At 41.4% G+C, this 25,518-nt stretch overlaps 1 protein-coding gene across 1 annotated transcript in view; it reads right to left on the reverse strand.

Moving 5' to 3' along the window:
* Positions 1-25,518, reverse strand: part of LMAN1 (lectin, mannose binding 1) — a 60,721-nt gene that overhangs the window by 13,381 nt on the left and 21,822 nt on the right. Inside the window, exons 3-11 of the mRNA XM_073620634.1 lie at positions 24,042-24,149; positions 15,988-16,049; positions 13,651-13,750; positions 13,418-13,541; positions 11,654-11,712; positions 10,293-10,425; positions 9,471-9,658; positions 8,861-8,931; positions 604-751 (exon numbers count right to left, since the gene is read on the reverse strand). Coding sequence (XP_073476735.1) covers positions 604-751; positions 8,861-8,931; positions 9,471-9,658; positions 10,293-10,425; positions 11,654-11,712; positions 13,418-13,541; positions 13,651-13,750; positions 15,988-16,049; positions 24,042-24,149 — 993 coding nt within the window. The remainder of the gene's footprint in view (positions 1-603; positions 752-8,860; positions 8,932-9,470; positions 9,659-10,292; positions 10,426-11,653; positions 11,713-13,417; positions 13,542-13,650; positions 13,751-15,987; positions 16,050-24,041; positions 24,150-25,518) is intronic.

Genomic DNA, 25,518 nt, shown 5'->3' on the forward strand with positions numbered 1-25,518 from the left:
ACTATAGGAAATACTCTATCTCTCAGAATATTCTTTTTGCTGTATGTAGTACATCATTTTTTTTCTCAATGTTTAAAATGTGGAATAGACTCTCTTTAAGAGGTGGTTCTGGCCAGCTCAGTAGATTTCTTCAAAGAAAAAAAAAAAAAGGCCTGGATGCTTTCCTAAAATGTACATAATATAACTGGATACTAACATTTACAGGTGAAGTTGATTCAGGGAACATCCGATTGCATCTTTGGGGGGGGGCAGCTCCCCTGCTGGAGCAAATTGGATCATGCTTAGCTGGGGTTTTTTGCCTTCTTCTGGATCAACTGTGGGTATGGGATTGTGTATATAGGATTATAGAAATATTTTTTTGTTTGTTACCCCCTTTTTATTAGTTGAACTAGATGGACTTGTGTCTTTTTTCAACCAGACTAACTATGTAACAATAGCACAGTGGGGAAGATCGCTTTACTATCGCATAGTTAGTACAGCAAACTCTTCTGTTTTTGTTTTTTTTTTTGTTCAGCCTGCTGGGGCTGTGTGTACCAGGCTTTACAGGAAGAAAAATCTGCAGATGGATCAAGGCAGTGATCTCAACACTTATCAGGTCCTTACCAAGTTTTTCTGCACTAGATGTTCGATGTCCCTCTTCACCACATGGAGGTGCTCCTTGAGGTCATTGAAGTGTTGGGTGGTCTCATAGCCTCCAGCACCTAAATTCTGGTTTCCAGACACCAGTTTTAATGTTTCACCCACAGAAATTCTAAGCAAGAGAAACAGCAAGTATATAGTGATATAGAAATGATCAATAACCCTGTTTGTCTTGCAAATTTAACAAGTATATCCTAATGTCAAATCAGAAAATATCCTTGAAGTGAACCTATTACTGCTACAAACCAAACACGACATACAGTATTGTGCAAAAGTTTTAGACAGGTGTGAAAGATGCTGTAAAATTAGGAATACTTTCAGAAATTGTGTTTATTCTTAATAGTTTATTTTTATAAATGAATAAAATTGAAAGTAAATAAACAGAAGAAAAATCTAAATTATTATTTGGTGTGACCACCCTTTGCCTTCAAAACATCAATTCTTCTAGGTACACTTTACACAGTTTTTGAAGGAACTCAGCAGGTAGGTTGTTCCAAATATCTTGGAGGACTAAGCACAGAATTTCTGTGGATGTCGGCTGCCTCAAACCCTTTATGTAATCCCAGACAGACTCCATGATGTTGAGATCAGGGCTCTGTGGGGGCCAAACCATCACTTTTAGGACTCCTTGTTGCTCTTTACACCGAAGATAGTTCTTTATGACATTGGTTATGTGTTTGGGGTCGTTATTCTGCTGTAGAATGAATTTGGGGCCCAATCACACGGCTCCCTGATGGCACGACGGACAAGTATCTGCCTGTATTTCTCAGCATTGATCCTGACCAAATCAACTCCTTATGCAGAAATGCAGCCCCAAACTTGCAAGGAAGCTTCACCATGCTTCACTGTTGCCTGCAGACCAGTGTTAATTTAGTCAACTAAAACCAACTAAACCATTTTAGTCGACTAAAATACGACAAACAAAAAAGACATTTTAGTCAAAAGACTAAAATGGGATTAAAACTAAAATGCCATTTTAGTCAAAAGACTAAGAATAAAACTAAATTGAAATTTAATGTCAAAAATTGTTCATACCTCAATATCATAAATAACATACTGGATTTTTCACTCCAGCAGTAGTATAGGAGTTTGGAAATTGTAGAAAAATGCTTAAATAATGCATTACAATTTCACTACACCCATTAGATTTTAGATGAATAAAATGAGTTTTAGTAGACTAAAATGATTCTAGATGACTAAAATGTACTGGAGATTTAGTCTACTAAATACGACTAAAACAATTGCAGAAGACTAAAATGGGACTAAAACTAAAATGCCATTTTCGTCCTAAGACTAAGACTAAAACTAAATCGAAATTTGCTGCCAAAATGAACACTGCTGCAGACACTCATTTATTATACATTATATATATCATTATAGTACCACTCTCCAGTTCTTTGTGAACAAACTGCCTCCTCCGACAGCCAAATATTTCACATTTTGACTCATCAGTACAGAGTAGGGAATGACCGATTATCAGTGAGGCCGATATTCACATTTTTTTGAAGCATTGGGCACAAACGTACGCGATATTGCGTCAAGGAGTTTTACCGCGGGGATGATGCATGCAGCTGCATGCATCACTGCTGTACCGGTTCTTTAGAGCAGTCGGCTTTATTGTAATACCAATCAATGCGGCTCAGCAGCTCTGCTGTTATTACAAGCAACGCCTTCGGCCGCTCGCCCAGGCTCTCCCGTCACACCGGGAGGCCCGTGCAACCAGCCGGCACGTCCGCTGGCTGGCCGAAGACCCAAACAAAGCCGATACTTTGTTCGGATCTAGTAACCCAGTAGCAATGTCATAACATCACTTCCCGGATTACTGGCATCTCAAAAGGCGCCAGTTTTAAAAAAATATAAAGTATTCAAAAATGCCGGACTTGACGTTTTGAATACTTTCAAGTGCAGTGGAGGGGTTTGGGGTGTTATAGACCCCCGCTCTCTCCATATAGAGTACCTGTCACTGCCTATTACTGTTACAAGGGATGTTTACATTCATAACAGTGATTAAAAAAAAATAAAAAAAGTGTAAATTTTGAATTTTTTTTTAAATGTACAGAATATCGGCAGACAATAGTGGCTATTGGCCTGAGAGGTGGCCAAAATATAGTTTTTTCGGTGCCACCAAGATACCAATTTTGGTCGATCCCTAGTACAAAGCACCTGCTGCCATTTTTCTGCACCCCAGTTCCTATATTTTCATGCATAGGACATGGAAACAAGGCAATAAACTCAACTATGCACAAAAACATAAGAACTGGACAAAAAAACAATAGCAGCATTTGTTGTTTTCTTTCAGTTCAAGGACTCCAAGAGAAGCAACCAAAGACAACCAAGCAACTAACATTTTAGGTAGAACGTCAGCAGTGCCGGCTAACCTATTTTCTCAGTACAGGTTCACTTTAAATATTCAATTCAAGTAAAAAAAACAAAAAATAGAAGTAAATACCACAAATTTCACCTCCTCTGGTGCTCCACATGATAACTAGTTTTTCTTCGTACAGTAAGAATTGTGTACGATCGAGAAATGCAAAGCTTTCCAAAAGAAATTAATGCAGTTGTGCAAGAAATGAAGAGGCTTAAGGATAAGAAAAGATTTAGAGCTAACGTCCAAGATTACATTCAACATAAGAGAAACTCATTTCCCATATGTGCTCGGCTGGTGCTGGAATATTTCAAGCTCAAGGGTTTTCCTCCCTTCTTCCAACGCCACAAAAATCAAATTAAAGGCCAGACAGTGTTTAGGTAGCAGGCCGTTTACACAGATCTGTAACGTGATCGGATAAGCACACATAGACATGCTGCTTAATCAATATGCTCGTATCGCTCAGCTGTGCTGTTATGTTACTTTTTTTCCGTTGCAAAGGAGATTAAGGTCTGTAACTGCAATATTTATCATCATGGGGATTTTAATCCCTTTTCTACTTCTGGCAAAAAAGACACAAAGGAAAAAAAAAACTAACCCCAGTAACGGAATTTAGTTCTTAGAAGCTTATTCTGCGTGATAAAATGTTGAAGAAATCACAATTGCAGATGCTTCATGTTTTTCATGTGCAGAGATGAAAACAAAAACACAGCTACAGCATGTATGTGACCTTCTTGTTGTCAGGGGAAGAGGAGGAAAGTCTCAGCCCAGCTAGATGAAAATTGCATATACAATGCATAAAGCACTACATTCAAAAGATTATTAAAAAAAAAAAAAAAAAAAAAATTGGATGGATTCTGTTTTACTAGTTTATATTTATCTACATTTTTTATTCTCGCATTTGTCTAGTGTGGTTCTCCATATTGGGCCCCAAGGGACCACCTTGAAATCATTAGTGTGTTTTTTTTTTTTGTTTTTTGCATACGATAGACTAGAGGATAAACGTTTGTCAACTTTTATATGTTTGTGTCCCCATTGGAGAGATTCACCCCTTTTTATTTGTACTGATGAACCCACATATACATAACCCGATAGTGATTTTAACCTATCCCAACTCTAGTCCAAAAGTAGAAAAATGTATAATTTTTTGCTATTAATTCCCCTCTAAGGTTGTCTTTCTGCCAACTAAGGGGCAAAAAACAAAACGCTGGCCTAGAACAAGCATGAAAAGCAGGAAAGGGCTTGTTTTAGGTTGGGGACGTAGGGCTCAAGTTACAAGCCTATTCTAATAGTCATTTAAAAAAAAAAAAAAATACATTTATACAATAGAATTAAAAAAAAAAAAAAAAAAAAAAAAAAAAAGGAGGTTGTCAATCCGAGAACAAATTTGTTAAACAATGGTCTAATACAATTATAACAGAATCATACAATTATAAAAGAATAAAATCAAGAAACTTGTCCTGGGACCTTATCCAACCCCAATGAATGCTGCTTGCAGAGTCTTATTTATCCACTACCCAACACCATCCTGTAATCTATTTAATCATTCTCTACATAGCCTGACAATCTGGGTCTGTCCTGAAGTTAACCTTCTAAAACAGATATCAGATCACTTTAATGACCACCATAGATGACTCTCCCACTGCCCCAACTCAAATAAAAATTGCAACCTTCGTTTAATAGTCCTTTATATGCTTTGTTGCTATATGTTGCAGGAAAATTATCTTTTTCCTTCTCGTTCCAGAAATCAGGTCCGATACTTATCCAAACAATGCTCACGCAATTCCACATACAGATGCATAATGCATGTGATCAAAACTGACCAAAATAAAACAATCCAATGAATTTGCAACATGAACGATACAGCAACCAATTCCACATATAAATGCACAATTTGATACAAACTGACTAAAATTAACCACTTCAATACTGGGCACTTACACCCCCTTCCTGCCCAAGCCAATATTCAGCTTTGAGCGCTGTCGCGCTTTGAATGACAATTGTGAGGTCATGCAACACTGTGCCCAAACAAATTTTTTATAATTTTGTTCCCACAAATAGAGCTTTCTTTTGGTGGTATTTGATCACTGCTGGGATTTTAATTTTTTTGCACAACAAATAAAGACTGAAAATTTAGAAAAAAAAAAAAAAAAAAAAGAAGGTTTTCTTTGTTTCTGTTATAAAATTCGGTAAATAAGTTTTCTCCGGTACCGACAGGCACACATAGGCGGCACCGATGGACACTGATAGATGGCACTGATAGGGAAACATCTGGCAGGCATTGGTAATGGGCACTGACTGGCACTATTTGTGGGTACTGATTGCCATATTTTGGGCACGGTCATCCCTGGTGGCCATGGGTGGCATACCTGGTCAACCATCCATTGTGTGCCATCCCTGGTGGTCCAGTGTGGGCATCCACAGGGGGGCTGCGCTGATAATCAATGCAGACCCCCTCAGTCAGGAGAGCAGCGATCGGCTCTCCTCTGTCTGACGCGAGTGAGGAAAAGCCAATACACGGCTTTTCCTGTTTACACTGATCAGCCGTGATTGGACATGGCTGATCACGTGGTAAAGATCCTTTGTCAGAGGCTCTTTACCGAGATCGGTGTAGAGGTGTGTCAGAGTGACACACCTCGCCATGCTGCGCGCCCCCATGGGCACACGCCGCCAGTTATCCTGAAAGACGTCCAGTCAGGATAACTGAACCACTGGCCGGCCATCATTTTTCTATAGGCCGGGCAGGAAGTGGTTATATCAATGTAATAAATCCCCAATATAAAACAAGGCTCTGTGCATCTTGCCTATGATCTGAGTTGTCCAATGACAGCACAATCACGGCATTATGCGCATGTATGGCATGTGCACAAGTAGTAAGCAGAGCACCAATTTAAATTGTATGGTAGTAAGAAAGTAGTTAAAGTTGAACTCTAGGCAAGCAGCAATACACATTTTAGGTAACATGAACATCCCTAAATCAGTCTACACACCATTGGACAGCTAGGTGATCTGTCATTTAAAATAAAAAGTTCAGTACACCTCTGCATTACATGTTCATTTCCCCAAGTCTTCTCAATTTAAAAGGACACGGAAAGATCTGTTGATCTGCCTAAATCCAGTATGTACCCAACTTCCTGATGGAGACGACAACACATTACCTCTTGCTGCACTGAAATCCCAAGCAAGTGTTGCCAACCCTGTCTTTGTTCTCCTCTGCTGGACTACGGAACACCTTCCTTATCTTTATGAAAGTTGAAAACTCAGACAGGGCAGATAACATTGCATGAGGATTTCAGTGGAAATTAGGAGCTCCCTGATTTTTTTCTTGGCAAGATCAACAGGTATTTTTCTGTACTTTCAGAATTTTTACATGGGGAAATCTGCATGAGATGTGATTTTTTTTTCCTAGACTTACACTTTATACACTTTCCAGGTGCTTGGTTATCCCTTTACTGCAAAACTAGATATTAACATTTTAAGTTGCTTCAAGTTCAGTGTTTTCCTGTGTGACTGATGACCCTAGGATATGGTTGGTTCGGGGTACCTGAGGGTGCATGCATTGCATTTAGGCTGCTACCTTGCATTATTTTTGGGGGAAAAAAAAAAAAAGTTCAGAGCAAAGTCACTTCCTTAACAAAAAAAAAAAAAAAAAAAAAAAAAAAGAAATCAAGCCCAGTTCTTTAAACACAATGCATATTGTCCTTCATTAGAAAGTAAATGAAATCAATAAATACAAAAGGCTTAGAGGTGATTTGCTTGCTGAAATTGGCAATAGGCTTCATGCCAGGATTAAAATCATAAAACACAAATCCCTCAGAGAAACATATTAGATATTAACCGCTTTTATTAAATCTTAAGCAAGGCATCAACACAGACAGAGCTCCCAATGAGACGATTTGGAAATAAAAATCCACAAATCTGCACAAGGAAAATGCTTAATTCTCTAGAGGAAGATTGAATATGAGCAGCAACAAGGAAGAAAGAGGCTGTTCATTTTTCTAAGAATAACCATAAACAGGACTTTAATCTGGGCCAGGGATATTAAGAAGAGTTTAAGTAAATATTAAATAAGGCCAAGGGCTTGAGACTTTTACTGGTAAATCTAATTTGCTCACTTGGGAAAAAAAAAAAAAAGAATCAAAGAATATTAAAGCAAAAGCTAGAGCAGAAAGCAAAACTATGATAATCTTTACAGCACAGATGACCTACATAGATACAGCACTGCCCAATGGGAATGGACAGGTCTGTATACAGTACACCAGCATATAGTAATTATATATAAAATGTACACAAAAAAAAGATGTAGCACAGAAAGTACAGCATTTCACCTATAGCTACATTCACACTGGCGATTAAGGCGGCTGTGAATTGTAACAGCAGCTCCTGATGCGATTCTCAGTGGCTAAGTGCGTCCAGCAGCAATCACTGCGCTAGCTGTGCAGAGTCGCAAATAGCAGCAGCCGCCATCCACCGAGCAGGCAGCTACACCTAGCTGCATCAGGAATCGCTGATTAATTTACACCAGCTCTAATCGCCGGTGTGAATGTAGCCTAATGCCGCGTACACACGGTCGGACTTTTCGTCTACAAAAGTCCAACGGACGCTGACGGACTAAAGCTGGCTGGTAATCCGATCGTGTGTGGGCTTCTCCGGACTTTCAACGGACTTTTTTAGCCTCAAATCCGACGGACTTTAGATTTGAAACATGCTTCAAATCTTTACGTCGTAAGTACGACGGACCCCGAAATCCGCTCGTCTGTGTGCTAGTCCGACGGACAAAAACCCATGCTAGGGCAGCTATTGGCTACTGGCTATCAACTTCCTTATTTTAGTCCGGTATACGTCATCACGTACGAATCCGTCGGACTTTTGTGTGGTCGTGTGTAGGCAAGTCCGTTCGTAAGAAAGTCTGCCGCAAGTCCGCCGAAGGTACGTCGGAAGTCTGTCGGACAGGCTGTCGGACTTTTGTAGACGAAAAGTCCGACCGTGTGTACGCGGCATTAGAGACAATGGGTAGGCTTGATATCTTTGTCCCTAAGTTTTACTACTTATTTAAAGTGGTTATAAAGCCCAAGAGTTGTTTTTACCTTGATGCATTTGCTGAATTACAGTATAACTAAAGGCAAAACTTGTTTTTTTTAGTTTTGGATAGAGTGGAGATAGATTAGCATACCTGTCAGTTTGGATTACGGTCTGTGCCCCCGTTAGCGTGAATCACCCCATTTGTCCTGTTTGCCATTAATAAAATTGAAAGTAAAATAAAATTTTGGGTTGTCCCCAGAAAAGTAATAGAGGAGAAATCTTCCAATGGGGACACTAACTCTGGTGACTTGGGGGTCCCCAAGATATTACCTTAATTTGCAGGGATCTCCTCTGACTTCCTGTTTTGTTCTACTATAAAGGTAAAAAAAAAGCTGACCAACACTGACCCCCCCCCCCCCCCCCCCCAACACTTAGCTGGGCCTGTCAGCAATCCAGTGCTGTTCCCGATTGCAGGTCTCTTTTCACTCCCTACACTATCCTTTACAGGATACAGAGCAGTGCGGGATGTAGCGTGTGTGTGCGCGCTCGCACAGGTATAGCAGCTTTAAAAAAAGGAAAAAAAAGGATTTACAACCACTTGACGATAGTTGCACAGCTTTGGGGATTTAAAAGCTATACCCTTAGACTGAATAGACTGTTATTAGTCGTTCTGTTGCTTGTGCACATTTGGATACACTTGTGGCTCCTGGATAACCTCATAATGACAAGTGGCATAACCATCTTAATATATGTGCTTTAATGAAAAGAGTAAAATTAAAGGTGCGCGCTAGATATATACATTTTAGGTTACCATTTTATTGTAATGTCTCTTACCTCATGTCACTGACATGCTTTAATACCTCCCTCTGTCCATTGAGCAGAATATCCAGTTCCTGCTGGGAGGCCTGAGAACAGAAAAGGAAATAATAAAAATATTAATATGGCACTCTTTAAATATTGAGTAACAAATGACAGGCCACAATTTTTTCAGTTAAAGTGAACCTGACCTGGCCAAAAAAAAAAAAAAATGAACAGTATGGGAATCAGTCCCTGTGTTTGCTTGTGCAACAGAAGATTAAGAGGCACCCTTCCTGACACTAAGGCCCATTCCCTGTTAAATGTCAAAGCCTCTACTGTCCACTAAGACTCTGGTATTTGACAGGGGGAGACATAAAAAAAAGGAAGCGGCAAAATAAAAATAAAAAAAATCAAGGGCTAGAGAACACCCTAGAACCAAGAACCATGAGGCTCCACGGGGATTGAGTCAGAGACTGTCAGGTATTTGCAGGCGCCACACAATGCTGCTCTTTGAATGGTTGCTGCCACTTTTTAGGCCAAGTCAGGTTAACTTTAATAAGTGAAAAGTCAGACGACTTAATGGCAATATCTGTATATGAATAGTCCAAGATTTCAGTATCTAAAAAGGACAGAATTCTAAGTGTACCTGTTGTGCCTCATTTCCTCCTCCTGTCTTAGTCACGGTTTCGCTCACTGCATTCACATATCTCCGCTGCTCATCCAGGATCATGTCCAGCTGTCGGTTCAGCTGCTTAATCTCAAGGTGAATACGATTCTGGCCTTCAAAGATCTGCCTGAGCTCTCGTTCATTGACCGACTCAAAAATATCATCCACTAAAGACACAGTTAACAACAGGGTTAAGAATGATCTCAGTAAAACCCAAGGTACTGTACTTTTAGGGGTTCTCTTTGAAGCTGATCTCTAAGAACTGAACAAAAAAATAAATAAAAAATACCCTTACATTGGGTCTCCTCCCACACTGCAAAGGTTAAATTATTAATCTTTTGACTTTTTATGCCTTGCTCCATTGGCAACCTGTGCTTTCTTTTTTCACTGACGCTCTGAGTTGTGGGAAGGTGCTCAACATCCTCACTTACAGTACAGGACTGTTGACCCTTCATTGTAAATAATGTCACAGCTGTAACCTCAAGCCAGAGCACCAAATAGAAGAAGCCTTCAGGACTAGTGTCATGGAAGGATAAGCCTGCGGTGGCAAGGGATAAGGTCAGTAAAACATGCTTTAAACTGGTATCCTAATAAAAAAAAAAAAAAAAAGGAATATATAACCATTTGCAGTGCAGGAGAGAGTATAATGGGGACAATAGCAAGGTCAACCAATGCATGGCTCTAGCCCAAAATACACAACAGACTACTACAGCATGTCATTTTACATTGAATACGTGCAGAAAATGGTTCTCAGGAATAGTATAGTGCTGGTAAATCTACAGTGTGTGGGAGAATACATGCCTGGATGCTCCTGGAGCTCTGGGTGGTCCTTTTGGTACTCATCTTTCCTCTTATCAAGTTCTTGTTGGAAGTGGTCAAACTCCTCTTGATACTTGTCCTTTTCTGCCTTTGTGATATCCCCGTCAGCTGGAGGCTAAACAACAACATCCATGTCAAGGTTCCCATATAAAATGCACGGTCCACATGTCAAGCAGAATTCTGTTCATCCAGATACACAGAAACAGTGACTGGCTGCACTGAAAGTCACTAAATTATTACTCTGTACATTATTATTAAAAGGAGAGCCCCAGGAATGATCTCCAGAAAGAATGGAGGACGGTCTGGGTAAGGTGTTAATTACACTTTACTCCATGCTGTTAGTTTGAAACCACTCTCACAACACTGTTGGTGTTTTAGTGGAACTGGTGGTTCTCTAGTATTCAACAATGACTGCTAACTCTATTAAATATAAGAATAGGGACTAAAAACAGAATGTGCATGGACCAGAAACCGTAAGAAAAATCTATTGCTGTGCTCTATAGCTGCTTGCAGTAATCTTATGCCAAAATTTCGGCACGCTTATTTGTTCTGAAGGCAATCAATGAATTGACTGAAGTACAACCAGCCCGCCCATAGATGGATCAAATCTCGGTCGGTCCTTACTGAACTGGCCAAAATTCAACCCATTTATGGCTAGCTTACACATTACCCATACCTCCTTTCTGAAGGTAATTACGAGAGGTATGTTCCTAAGGCACATACCCCCAATAAGGGTACATCTAGTCAAAAGGTGGGGTTTTTTTTGGTTGAGTTGGGAAGGTTTTTTTTACTGTTATTCTGGACTTAAATCTCCAACAGCAACACAGATGGAAACTTTTTAAGAAAACAACAGTGTCCTACTCACTACTGAACATGCAGATGGAAGGCCATTTAGGATCAGCTGGAGTGATATGGCGGCAAGTGTTCCCACTTCATAAGGGCCAGTTCTCTGCCTGGTCCCAACATTAAAGTACAGGCAGTTTTTACTTCTGCTATGACTAGGGGCTGAATGGGCACCTTTATTATTACTAAAGCATATGTAAAAACCCAAACACAAAAATTTCATATAGACATAAACATGTTACTGTAATTTCAAAACATTTTCAAGCTTTTTAATCACCATCAGATGATAAAGATCCACCTGCAGACAAGACCTGTTATGGGGTGACAACACTTTGTACTCATCTCCCAACTGCTCTTTTAGTCACCCTGCACATGCTCTACCAGGGGACATGCCAACAAACAGTACACACTTCCAGATAAATATGATTCACATATATTTAGTTTTCTTGAAAAAGAAATATGCCATACCAATATTTTTGTTAGTCAAAAAAAATACTCACTGCATCTTTGCTAGGTTCCGTTAACTGGAAAGTTAGAAAAGACAGGGCATCATGATCATCTAAAAGAAAAAGGGAATTTTTTTTTTTTTTTTTTTACGCAGGGTGAATAATATAAACATCAAAACAATGAATTTGTCAACACTATATATGTAGATTCACTTAGAAATGCTTTTCCCTCCTGTAGGGCATCCAAGAGGACAGAGGGTGTATAAAGATATATCCCCTTCATTGGTATCTAAGTGCCCTTAGTCCTTGCATGGAATAAGGGCTATGGACACTCCCCGACGTAACAACCACAGCTCCTGCCAGGGATCTCTTCTGTGCCTATTGTGGAGATGTCCTAAATTGGTGAGCCCTCTACTGAATAGATCATGGGTATTGAATTAAAGAGTACTTTTGTTGCCAACATACATTGCAAGAACAAGCTTAGTTTCAGATTCCTACAGGTTTCTGCTCTGAAGGTATAGCTCTTTGTTAGACAATGTCCTGTGCACAGTGATTCTGAATGGGCGTGACTAATTCGCTTTAATCAGCTGGTGTCCTAATAATTTGCAGCGTCTGCATCCCTTTAGAGGTGATTAAACATTAGGCAGTATCTCACCTAAAAACTAAATTTTTGTTGCAGAGGATGCCTAGAGGACGTGTTCTCGTCACCTCCCATTGCCGCTGTTGTTTCCAGTAGGACGGGCTGTCTGTGAGCTTCCGGCCGGCGCTCGAGACTACACGCCTAATATTGTCTACTAACATGTGATTTTAACCTTTTACTTATCCAACAAAGTCAATGATTTTACACTATATGGAGCCTTTTTTCCTTCTATGACCATATCTGCAATACTGTGGGCTGATGTCTGAGTAACTGTCAGTGTGAACATCTTTAGCCTGACCCTGCAGTCTTTGATGTCCCATCTCGGTATAAGGTCTCTGATCCATTGGTCGTGGTCCGAAGCAGTATTAACAAACAGCTTTCTCTGATCCTCTAATGGGGGATCATGAGTTTCTGGTAAGCGGCCAGTCTGATTTCACGGTGGTGGAGCAAGCACGCTTTTTTTCTCACAGCAAGAATTTATGTTTTTTGGAACTTTTTAAAGATACTTTTATACCACTTGGGTGATTTATTTTTTATACATGGACTTTTTATTATCACTTTGAACATTTATTTTTGGATTGATTATTCATTTGACATGTGTTTTGTATATTATATATACACTAAAGGGGAACTCTTCACTTAGTTCTAAATATTTGGTTTGGTGATGATGTGTATGATCACCAATCTGTTTTAGCGCGATTCAACCCCCCTTTTTTCTCATTGAATTAAAGAGTACTTTTGTTGCCAACGTACATTGCAAGAACAAACTTAGTTTCAGATTCCTACAGGTTTCTGCTCTGAAGGTATAGCTCTTTGTTAGACAATGTCGTGCACAGTGATTCTGAATGGGCGTGACTAATTCGCTTTAATCAGCTGGTGTCCTAATAATTTGCAGCGTCTGCATCCCTTTAGAGGTGATCAAACATTAGGCAGTATCTCACCTAAAAACTAAATTTTTGTTGCAGAGGATGCCTAAAACCTGACTTGTATCTTAGTGCAGTTCTTCACCCAAGCGGGACATGACATTTTTGGAGTCGTTCTGTACATCAACTGTATAAAAAACACCTCCAGGTTGCCACATTGCACTGAGCTTTTACAGAAAATGAAAGTGTTGCAGTTTAAAAAGGAAAGGTGATTATTAATAACAATAAACTACAATATGGCTTGTGTAGCCATACCTGCCAGGCCTCCAGTAGCTGCAGATATCCCAAAGAAACCTTGCGGGGGCAGGATCATATTCTCCACTTTGGCACAGAACTCATAGTCGTCCTTGTCGGGTGTAAAGCCATTGTTAATCATTACCTACATGAACAGCGTGGAAAGAAAAAAAAAGTGTTCAAGGAAAAGATAAAGGTTTTTTTTTTTTTTTTTTATACCATAAGCCACGTATACCATGAGTGGGGATACTCACTGTTAAAGTCTTCTTATAGTAGATGATCTTTGCTCGAACTGGATAAGGTTTGTTTCGGAAATCTCTCTGACAAGAGGCCAGTGCTTGAGAAGCTCCGTCACTGCAAATACACACAAGAACTGTTACTGACATTTCTGTTAGTAAGAAATGTAAGTAAAGTAAAAACGTAAGTTTCCACATGCAGCATACCTTGCTGCCCCTCTGAAAAGGGGTCCATGGTGGATTGCTTTTCAGAGGTGTTTGACAGGCGGTGAGGACACGATATATTGCCTCCTCAGTGCTTGTTTTAACCCAATAAAGCCTGCACAGTCTTGAATAGGTCACGCTCAGTGGCAGTACTGCCATCTGAATACGACCGGGGGTATAAATTTTGCCTTGCCCGCGAAGCAAAACATCACGTTAATGGGATGCTCCACCCGCAATAATTGCGTAGAAAGAAGTGCCCTGCCCTTTGTTAAAAGGAGAACCACACCGGACAGCATGGTGCTGCAGCACCATGTGGTTTTGCGTGAACAAAAACACGGTTGTTCTGCTGATGCGTGGAGGTGCCAATAAAAATGAAAGTCCCCTGCACACAAGCTAAAGAGCAGTGCGTTTCGACTGTGGGTCGGGAACGCGTGCATAATCGTGCACGTTCCCAACCCGCAGTCAAAACGCACTGCTCTTTAGCATACGTTCAGGGGGCCATTCATTTTTATTGGCACCTCCACGCATCTGCGACCATGTTTTTGTTCACACAAAACCACATGGGGCTGAAGCACATATGTGAACCTAGGCATAGTGAACATCATCATACTGGTGGTGGCCAGCCAAGCAATCTGCATCCTTAAGAAACACTGAAAGCAGAATTGCAGTCAAAAACAAGACAGGAAAAAAAAATAAAAAGCCCATTAAAATTATTAAAACAAAACAAAAAAAAAAAAACAAAACAAAACAAAAAAAAAACAAAACAAAAAAAAAAAAACAAAACAAAAAAAAACGGCCTTCTATGCTATATTCACTTTTATTCCAGAGACTTCCCCCACAGTACTTTTTTTTTTCTGCCACTAGATGTCCTTGATCTGAAGAGTCCAGAATCATTCAACCCACTACCTTCTGAGCCCAGGCCCTCCTAGACTCACCCCTGTCTGATTGGACAGTGAAACGAGAAGCAGCATAGTGATGAGTTCTGAAACTCCGCTCATCCCGCCTATCAGCATGCTTTTAGTCGGTAATGAACTGATTGGCTCCTTGTGCTGTTCCATTCTCTCACACTCCAGTCCAGCTACACATTGATAGCTGTTGATCCTGCCAGAAAACCAGTGCCCTTGAAAACCCCTGTGCACTGAACTGAAATCTCAATGTCATCAACCTTCCCAGGTCTTTTTTGTAAACTAAAGAACACCTTCCCCAATGTCATGTAGGTAGAGAGAGTGAGGTATTTGTAGTCCAAATCAGGAGAGAGCCTAGGACAGGTAGACCAGTAAGCTGCAATATATTACATTTCTGTTCATGGGTTTAGATATCGCCTTAATGGACCACAAAATTATCAAAAAACATTAGAAAAAAAAAAAAAAAAAAGTAAATCTTTCTTGCTGATCTTTGGCAGGTAAAATGTATTTGTGTGTTCAAGTTTCCCATTTAGCTGCTGTTCCCCGTCTGCTCTTTGGGCACTATTCACATGGGGAGATTAACTCTGTTCCACGTTGCAAGACTGACTTTTACCGGCACACAGATTTACAGGTGCTGTGTGCATCCCTGTTCCTTCGTCCCATTTTCCTCCATTGGGACACTAGGCTGCATGTACATGGCATGCTGTTTCTCTATAGTTGAAGGTAACTAGGTGTCCTGGGACATCTAGTTTCACTCTGCCCCTGCTGTTTACTCAAAGTTCCCCATCAGTAAGCTCCGGAGCGGAGCAAAATGCATTGCGAACATTGCCTGGTGGGGGGTCCAGGCTGAGACTGCCATTTACCACCATACAGCGGGTTTTGACTTGATGTTTGGCTCCCGGGACACCTAGTTACCTTCTTGAACTTATGCCTGGAGCATAGACGAGCTCCCTTCCCGGCCAGCACTCACACAACTTCATGCCCATGCAGCCTGAGCAGCTCACACACACATCCTCGGTTCGCTGTTTCTCTATATGGCACATGGGTGCGGTTCCCTGAGTGCACACCGGGCGAGTTGCACCCTAGTGCCGGTGAAAGACGGCCATTCAGGAGGCACAGAATGAACTGCCCCATATGAAGGGGTCCCAAAAATTTGCTAGACAAGAATCACTTTTTCAAGCAAAAAAAATTAATAAAAACAGCAACAAGTGGAAAGGAAAAAAAAAAAACACCCAGACAAACTTACTTCTGATGGTCATACAGGAGCTTTCCATTATTTCCCACAACCAAAATCACCGGATTGTTTTTCTAAAATAAAAAATAAAGTACAGAAAATACTTGATATTTTCTTGGATGTTGTATGTAGTTAACACACAAAAGGGTCCTTAAAGCAAATTGCATGTAATCTTTTCATTACAATGAGAAAAAAAAAAAAAAAAAAAAAAAACACTTAAAAGACTTTACCGCAAAAATCAGTTGAATTTACCAGGATACATGTCATATTACAGTGGACCCCCTTTTTTTTAAGGTCATGTGACAGTGGCACCAACATGCAGCACTGATGATGTGGAACTGTGTGAATTTATTTTTTTTTAAATTAAAATTTTTCTTTTTTTTTTTTTAACTTTATTTTTTTTATCTTTATTTATTTATTTTTTTTATCAACCCTGTTGGGAGGTGGGCTTTGGTGAGTTATCCCACCACATCTCTCCTCTTTGAGACAGGGAAAAGGGACTGAGGATAGATTCCCCAATCCCTCTCTCAGCAGCCTCAGCTGCGCTGAAGATGAATGGACACAGTTTACGATCCTCAGTTATGAATGGACAGAGTTAGTGATCGCTGGCTATTCATTCAGAAAAGGAAGGAGCAGGTAAATGACAGATTTATCGGCTCCTTCCTCCACTCTCCATCATTCTGACAGATGCAGGATTGGGGGGGGGGGGTCGCGGAGAAGGACACAGGGAACAAGCGGGGATGATCGGTGCAGCAGTGGGGGCAGTTACAAGTACCTATCTCCCCGACAGCCACGGGAGGGAGGGGAGGAGAAGCGGCTGTCAGAAAAGCTATACAGGGAGATCGATCCTTGTAACTGCCCCTACCGCCACACTGATCATCTGTGATGCTGCCCGGCCCCCCCGTTACACTGAGGACGCTGAGTGTACTGGCCTCCGACCAAGTATCGGGCCAAGCATCGGTGCATTTGCACGAGTACTCGTGTAAATCTTGGTATTGGCACCGATACTAGTATCGGTGCAACCCTAGACTCCATCCAGAGCATCCACACAGGAGTCAGTCATTCGGGCACACCCAAAGTGTGCTAGAAATGCATGCTGAGCTGTGCATGCACAAGCTCAGTGTATATTTGGTGGAAAACTGAGTGGGCAGGTGATGGAGAAATTGTATATTTCCTTATTGTTGGCTCACTAATGAATTCTAAGCCTCCAAATCTTGGTTAAGGGGCCATAGAAATACAAAGTCTGCTTACTCATACCAAAGGAATGTGTCATTGTAAACTGACCAAGTCCTTGAGGGGGTCATATTGTTGCTTACAAAGGGAGTTGGCTCGGGGGTGGTCTATTCCTTACACACAAGTCTAAATACTACAGTTATCACTTGGAACATTTAGTGTCACTCAGAACTGCCATGAGGCATGTGTCTGAACCTGGTCAACGGCCACGCTGCCCATGCGGATGGGACTCCGTGGCGAAACTTCATCTTTAGTTAAGCATTCTAGTTATATTTTCTTTATCTGTATATGTCATTACATTTAATAAAGGTTATACTTACATGATCTTTACGCATATCGAATACAACCCCAAAAAACGTAAACTATCATGTGACCGTGATACAACAGCAGGCAAGTTTGTATTATTGCAGAAGAGACATAACATGCCTCGTCTGCTATAAAAAGCTGCCTATTAGCAGTTTTACAGAAATTAGAGGTGGTTCCACTTTTTAAGAACTACGGCGTCCCACTTAAAAATATGTGCTGCAGCATCTAACCGTAATCACATCTGCATTAGTAGTTTCCATATTGTTGCCCTGCAATTTTCCCACAAATATCCATAGATCCTGCCAAAGTTCATCTCATGTAGATTCTTATGATGGGGTAAACTATGGTACAGCACTGCTGCTGAATTCAAAGCAGCGTCATCACTCTGCTGTTGCAAACTGTAACTTGTCAATCAGCACCAGGCCACACTAGTACTGCCCGCTGCTTTCTGGACTGGAAGCACGGCCTCTGTTGCTGAATCCCTCCCACTGTGATCTGCAGTGTCTGGGAGGGGAAGTGTGTGACACACAAATGAAGGAGCATAGTTATAGAAGGCAAACCATTTTATAAAGGTGTCTATTGGGGAGAGCAGAAAAGGGAGCTGTTCCAGGGGGTGATAAAAAAAAAAAAAAAAATGTATGGGATAAAATAGAAACTCATGAAAAATTAAATTTAAAAACACTGAGAAAAATATCCAGTGGTAAAATAATGAACACAGTTAAAAGAAGTATGCGGTTAGAATATTATATATATATATTTAAAAACACATCACCTAGGTGGATGCAGCATTGATCCTATGCTGCGTCTGTCCCCTGCCATCTCTACACTGAGAACTGAGCAATCAAAGACCGCTGATCACTTGTTTGTCGATCTTCAGAGAGCTGGTAACTGACTGCTCTGCCCCTCCAACTCTTACCAGAGCGCCAGGCTTTGGAGGGGGCAGGAGGCTGAGCCAGCTGCTGGTCCAGGCATCCGGGTGGATCTCAACATTAAAGTCGGGACCTCTCCAAAGCCTGGACTGGCTGAGTGACGTGAATATGGGTCAAAAGAGAGTAAAATGAAGTTCACTCCTGTGATCTCCAGAAGTAGGTACAAAAAAAAAAAAAAAAAAAAAAAAAAAAAAGCATTGACCCTACTTCCCCTTTAAATTAACCCAAGAAGAAAAAGGAAGATTTTACTGCTGAAGAAAAGGGCCCCAAGTGGAACTATACTCCATTTTGAATCCAGCAAAAAGAGCATCCCTGGAAATTCCCGCTTGCATCTTCAGGCAATTGGCTTCAGGGTCTCGATCGTTGGCCCGAGATAACGCCACATCCATGCATGCATGGGAGTTCTGTCAGATTTGGCATTGCCGAATCTGTGCAGTGAGCTGTGCTTGCGCAGCTTACTGTACAAAGGCTGACAGGTAGGTTAAGTAGCTTTAATGCAGAAGAGATAAAGCATGTTTCTTCTGCATTAAAAAAACCTGCCTGCCCGCCCATTTTCATTTCTTGCCTAAAGTTTAACTTTAAGTAAATACTGACTACTTGACACAAGTGACAACCTGGGTATATGAATACCAACTGGTTTCATTAAAGTGGAGGTAAAGTCTGCAATACTTCCTTCATCTTCATTGCTGTTCGTCATCTTCTTCCCAGCTTGTTCTGGGTGCTGGTCTGAGGTCGCCTTGCTTGGCTGGTGCGGGATGACATGACTCACACAGGAGCGCATGTGCAGCAGTTCAGTCACACTGACACGTGCATACAAGGGTACATTTAAAAACAAAAAAAAAAAAGACTGCAAGTAGGCTGGCAAGTTTATTTTTTCCAACAAAAATACACCACCTGTGCAAAAATATAGTGCCCCAGTAAGGGGATCGAGAACATCTCCACGTCACGGGGATGTAGCCACAAGCCTTGCTGCCCTCCCAGACTGGGGATTTTTTCGCAGAAGAGACACTGCAAGTTTATTCTGCAACAAGCCTGCCTGCAATTTTTTTTTAATTTAAATTTTAGTTTCACTTTACAGCGTGTTCCCCATGTATATATATTCCATCGGCCACTTTATTAGAAACACCAGTTCAATTGCTTGATAACACAAATTGCTAATCAGCCAATCACGTGTTAGAAACTCAATGCATTTAGACATTAGACGTGGTGAAGATGACTTGCTGAAGTTCAAACTGAGCGTCAGAATGGGGAAGAAAAGGGAATTAGGCGACTTTGAATGTGGCATGGTTGTTGGTGCCAGACGGGCTGGTCTGAGTATTTCAAAAACTGCTAATCTCCTGGGATTTTCACACACAACCATCTCTTGGGCATACAGAGAATGGTCCGACAAAGAAAATATCCAATGACCGGCAGTTGTGTTTAGCATAATGCCTTGATGTCAGAGGAGAATGGGGAGACTGGTTTGAGATGATAGAAAGGCAGCAGTAACTCAAATAACCACTTGTTACAACCAAGGTATGCAGAATACCATCTCTGAAAGCACAACACAACACATCGAACCTTGAAGCAGGTGGGCTACAGCAGCAGACCACACCGGGTGCCACTCCTGTCAGCTAAGATTAGGAAACTGAGGCTAAAATTCACACAGGATCACCAAAATTGGACAATAGAAGATTGGAAAAATGTTGCCTGGTCTGATGAGTGTTCATTTCAGCTGCGACATTCAGATGGTAGGGTCAGAATTTGGTGTACACAAGATGAAAGCATGTATCCGTCCTCCCTTGTATCAATGGCTCAAGCTGGTGGTGGTGTAATGGTGGGGGGGGATATTTTCTTGGCACACTTTGGGCCCCTTAATACAAATTGAGCATTGTTGAAATACTACGGCCTACCCGAGTATTGTTGCTGACCATGTCCATCCCTTTATGACTACAGTGTACCCATCTTCTGATGGCTCCTTTCAGCAGGATAATGCACCATGTCACAAAGCTCCAATCATCTCATCATTGGTTTCCTGAACATGACAATGAGGTCACTGTACTCCAAAGGCCTCCACAGTCACCAGATTTCATCCAATAGAGCACATTTTGGGATGTGGTGGAAAGGGAGATTGGCATCATGGATGTGCAGCCGACAAATCTGCAGCAACTGTATGACGCTATCGTGTCACTAAGGACCAAAATCTCTGAGGAATGTTTGAAACACCTTGTTGAAGCTATGCCATGAAGAATGAAGGCAGTTCTTAAAGGTAAAAGGGGGTCCAACACGGTACTAGCAAGGTGTACCTAATAACGTGGCTGATGAGTATTTGTATTAGCTTAAATTATTAACAGCATAACAGAGCTATAAAAGATCACCTGTCGGGCTGAGAGTTTAGTGGCGTTCCCCTTTAGGGGTTGATTAAGATTATTCAAAGGACTTTATTAGGCAGTGCATGAAGGGAGGATCCCAGACTAGTTTAAACCTCTTTATGATTGTGGTGGTTTCATGCCGGTGAACCAGTTTTAATTAAAGGTTTTAAAACTTTAAAGCTGTTTCAACCTGCCCCTCCGATGGTTTACTGACCTCCATTTAACAAATATGTTTTACAAACACAACAGCAGTGTGAGCAGCACTCAGAGAGGGATTACCAGAACGCTTCCACCTTATAAGGATCTAAATGCCAGTTTGTGTATTTTGCATCATTTAGTTTCTCACTGGCAGGCTGATTAAAAGGAACCTGTTGGAATTAGAGCATGGCTCAGTTCCTGACTTTTTAAACAGGCAGGTTACAGGAGTGTCCTCCTGTGGTTGGCTTAAAGCAGGTAGACAGTGAAGTCTGACACTGTCAGGGTAACAATAAGAGCCCCTCCATCTTTCAAGGCCAGATCTGCAATGTTAGGTCCAAATTCCTTTCCTTATAGGTTCCTTGTCTAGCAAAATTTAATTAGAAAGATTTAGAGAGAAATTTTGATACTACACCGCCACTGATCACCATCTACAGATGATGTCCCCCGCTCATGGCGACTGATGCAGTTCTGTATCCTTCCGACCACATCTCTACTTATACGGTTTCTTAGGCTCCATTCACACTAGCGCGTTTTTTGATGCATTTTGCAGAAATGCATGGGAATTTTTTAACATGGGTTCCTATGGAACATGTTCACATCAATGCCTTTTTGTATCTCTGCATTTTTGGAAAGGGTCAGGGACTTTTTTTCATGCAAAATGCAGCGTTTTGCATGTAATACAATTCAATGGACAAGCATCAAAAACGCATGTGCACCGTTTTTGCAGCGTTTTTGATGCGTTTTTGCCGTTTTTTTTTTTTTTTTTTTTAAGACTGTAAAAAAAAAAAAAAAAAAAAAAAAAAACGCAAATCGCGGCAAAAACGCCGCAAAAACGCTGCTCAAAAACGTGGCAAGCATGAAAAAAAAACCTCCAAAAACGCTCAAAAGCAACATGCATAGGTGTGAATCGAGCCTTAGAGAAGCACACCCAGGTAGCGACCCGCCCCCCTTCACCCACCTTTTATGTCCCCATCTACGCTCCCTCCCTCCCCTCTTTTTCTCTCCTTACCCTAATCCATTCCCTCTAGGGCCAGTTAGCTACTATATTTCCTTCTTAATATGCAAGTTAAAATGTGTCTTTTTTTTGGATCGAGCTGGATTTAATTTCTGTACAGTTGTTTGCTGCGGTCCCATGGATCCTCCCTCTTGATCTGTTTTGAAGGTTTAGACCATACTGACACTCATGCTGCACTCTTTACAAATCGGAATATCTTCTCACTAATATCTGCTAGGTGAATGAGTGAATGGAAATAACTACTTTGGCATTTCAGCAATTGTACCTTTTCAAGCTTGTCATGGCTTTTGACGCAAGTGCTCAATAACTGCATTGTGTGAGAAATTCTCCAAAAGATTTTACATTTTTTTTAAATCCCTTCAATTTTGCTATATACACTGCAGTAATTATGAAAATACTATTGCAGATGCTTAACAGCCTTTGCTCTGGATAAACCAACTGCTCATCAGGATGGTCTGCATTGGCCAGTCTCAGCATTGGGTATGAATGGGCAGAAAAGAACCAATTCTTTTGGGCAAGAATGGAGCAATCAAAATCAGATTCGCTAAGCATAATTTCCAATCCTTGGCACAAGTCTGAATGGGGGAGGAAGGCGTTTACCATAGATTGATGTTCCAGGGATTGGTGAGGGCATCGCGACCCATTGCATGATTTCTAGGTTGACATCTCGACATTGTTCTGTGAGGCAAACAGGCCCATTTACAGAAAGTGAAGACTTTTGGATATAGGGACCAGTTTGCTCCCTGTAGCTGAAATCTCAAAAAAATCTGCCAGACAACTGTGGGGACCCTTCAAATGGATTGCAAGAGAAGGAACTGAGATTCTGTTCTGCCCAAAAAAAAAACATTACTTCTGCTACTGACTGTAGAGAAGGACTTCTCATGTCCCGTGTCTTCTGATATAAGCCACCATTGTCTGGTAGGGCCAATAGGTGATGATCTGTAATTTCTTCCTAAGAGATCATTCAAAGCTCTCCACACTGCAGTGAACTCTTCCAATTGAACAGCTGCCTGGTCTTTTCCAGGTTCCAATGACCTTCTAGCATTAAGTTTTTTACATGGGTGCTCCATTCGCGAGTATTCGCACCCATGGTTACACTTCGAGATATGGGGAAGACCCAAAGGAGGCCTAGTGGTAGGTGTGAATGGATTCTACACCAGAGACTGCACTGGACACCACAGAGTTTAAAGAATGAGAGCAGTTCCATGTGAGAAAGGCTTGAAGGGGTCCCTGATAAAACTAAGCCCACCACTCCACCAGGACACAAGATGTCATGGGTCCCAGTGCGAACATCATTCTGATGTGCACTGGTTGATTTTTTATCAAGTCTCCTGGCAGTAAAATCTGCTGAACTGGGGCTCAGAATTCTCTTCAAAGGGAACCTGTGCTTAAGGGTATTTGAGAAGAAAAGCTTCCTTTCGGGGTCTGCCCGTTCTGTTGAAATATAATCCATTAAGCCTCCCCGCCATCTGAACACAATAGCACAGCAGGAGTGATTCCCCCACTTCAAATGGGTGTAAGGGGAAATTGGATAATTTTTTTTCATTCAACCCGACTGTAAGTACATGTTTGCTGTCCCAGTGGGTGGAAACTTCTGTCTCTCATATGCTGTTCTGGAAGAAGACTGGGGGGGGGGAACAAAAAACAAAAAACGTTGTACATAACCAGCAGTGCTTCTGTGAAATAGCTTCATTTTACACATTCTGAAAAATGTAATTCCAATATTATATAGCCCATGTGCTTTGAATGTAGAAACCGTGTAAGTGGAGGTGTGCAGTGCTATTCAAAGCTCTTGATGTCTATAGACTTCAAACTGAGTCTCTATAAAAGATTTTCCTGAGCCATAACACAGTGTGTGTGATAGTTAAGTGAAAGCAAAGAACTGTATCTGATTTCATACAACCCTTCTTGTAGGGATAAAGAAGATAATTTGGTTTAATGCAATTTTCAGCAGTTAAGCAAACAAGCTTTGTCCTTTGTGTAATCTGTAACACAGTACGACTATAACAAAGTGCAACAGCAAAGCAAACAAACCTTTCCATCATTGTCAAAGGAATCAAAGAAAATCCCCACACCGTTCCACGCGTTAGCGGCTCCGTACACCTCGCCATCCAGACCCTGCTCCGCCGTGTACCAGATAGCCTGCGCACACACAAAAAAAAAAAAAAACACACACACAATAAAAGACAACAGATTACAGGAAGAACACACACTGCATATAGCAAAGATTCATAAACATTTCATCAGCTGGAGGGCCAAACTTATTGCAAATTATTCACTAGGCAGGATCACTGCTGTAAGATATATGGTATGGAACATTGTTTGATAGAAGGTTCTCTTGTCTGGCAGCATGGCAGGGGTGACAACTCAAATTACCTATAGTTAAAGACATTTAAACCGTGTAAAAACAAAATTAAAAAAGAAAAAATTCTGTCATGTACTGTGTTTTTAAGCATTTTTTTTGGCACTTTAGTGAGTACTTCTAATATATTTCAGGTGCACTTAGTAAGAAGTTTTTGTTGTTCCATGTGTGTACCGGTCTGCGGCCTGTTGATGGCCAGGCCACACGGGAGGAGGTGAGCGGCAACCGCTATTGAAGCTCACTTCCTGCTGTGCCACTTAGCCTGCGTGTCCTCTCCCGGGTCTCCTGCCACCAGACGATGTTATCAAAAGAGCAGGTGGTGTAACGTAAAGGGGCACAGTGACATAATGGGGACTGCACTGGAAAGGGGCACTGTAATCATTACAGTGCAGTCCCCTATACATTAAAGTAAAGGGAAATGCATGGTAAAGGGACACTCCAATGTAAAGGAGGACTATGATGTGAAGGGGAACCGAGGACACTGTGGGACATGGCTGTAAAGGGGGTTGTGATGTGAAGGGGGGGGGCTAAAGACAGACTCCCTATGAATATTCCCCCCTGGTCCCTGGAACAATTGGCTGCCACAAAATCTGTCCCTGGTGTCAAAAAGGTTGGGGACCGTCGTCCTAACACATGGTTAAAAATGCATACATGTGTGAAAGGGCCCTAAAAAAAACTAAAAAGCCCTCCACTAAAATACAAGAACCCTTCTTAAGGCTGGGTTCACACTACTGGATGAGGGTTTTCCCTGCATCCAATTAGAATGTCAGGAGATTGTGACCAGCTGTCTATGGAGTCGGTTCACACATCTCCGGAGCGGCTCCAGTGCGAATTTGCACAGGAGTCCTGTGCGTCTTCTGGTCCATTTCAGGTCCAAATTCAGCCAAATTCGTGCTGCCATGTGAACACGGCCTAAAGGAGAATTTCACTTTTAGAGAAAGTACAGTCATGCTTTTTGCATATTATCCCCTAATGCATACTTACCTAAACTGGTTGGCCACAGCCTGAAGCAACCTTCAGAGCCTACAGACAATTTTTTCTTTTCCCCTGGTCATGCACGCACAATCACTCTCCATAGACGTCTATGGCACAGTCTCTAGTGAAACTGTCGGCGGATTGCCTCCATAGAAGTCATTGGGGGAAGACAGG

Source organism: Aquarana catesbeiana, linkage group LG01, assembly GCF_042186555.1.
Source record: "Aquarana catesbeiana isolate 2022-GZ linkage group LG01, ASM4218655v1, whole genome shotgun sequence".
Lineage (NCBI taxonomy): Eukaryota > Metazoa > Chordata > Amphibia > Anura > Ranidae > Aquarana > Aquarana catesbeiana.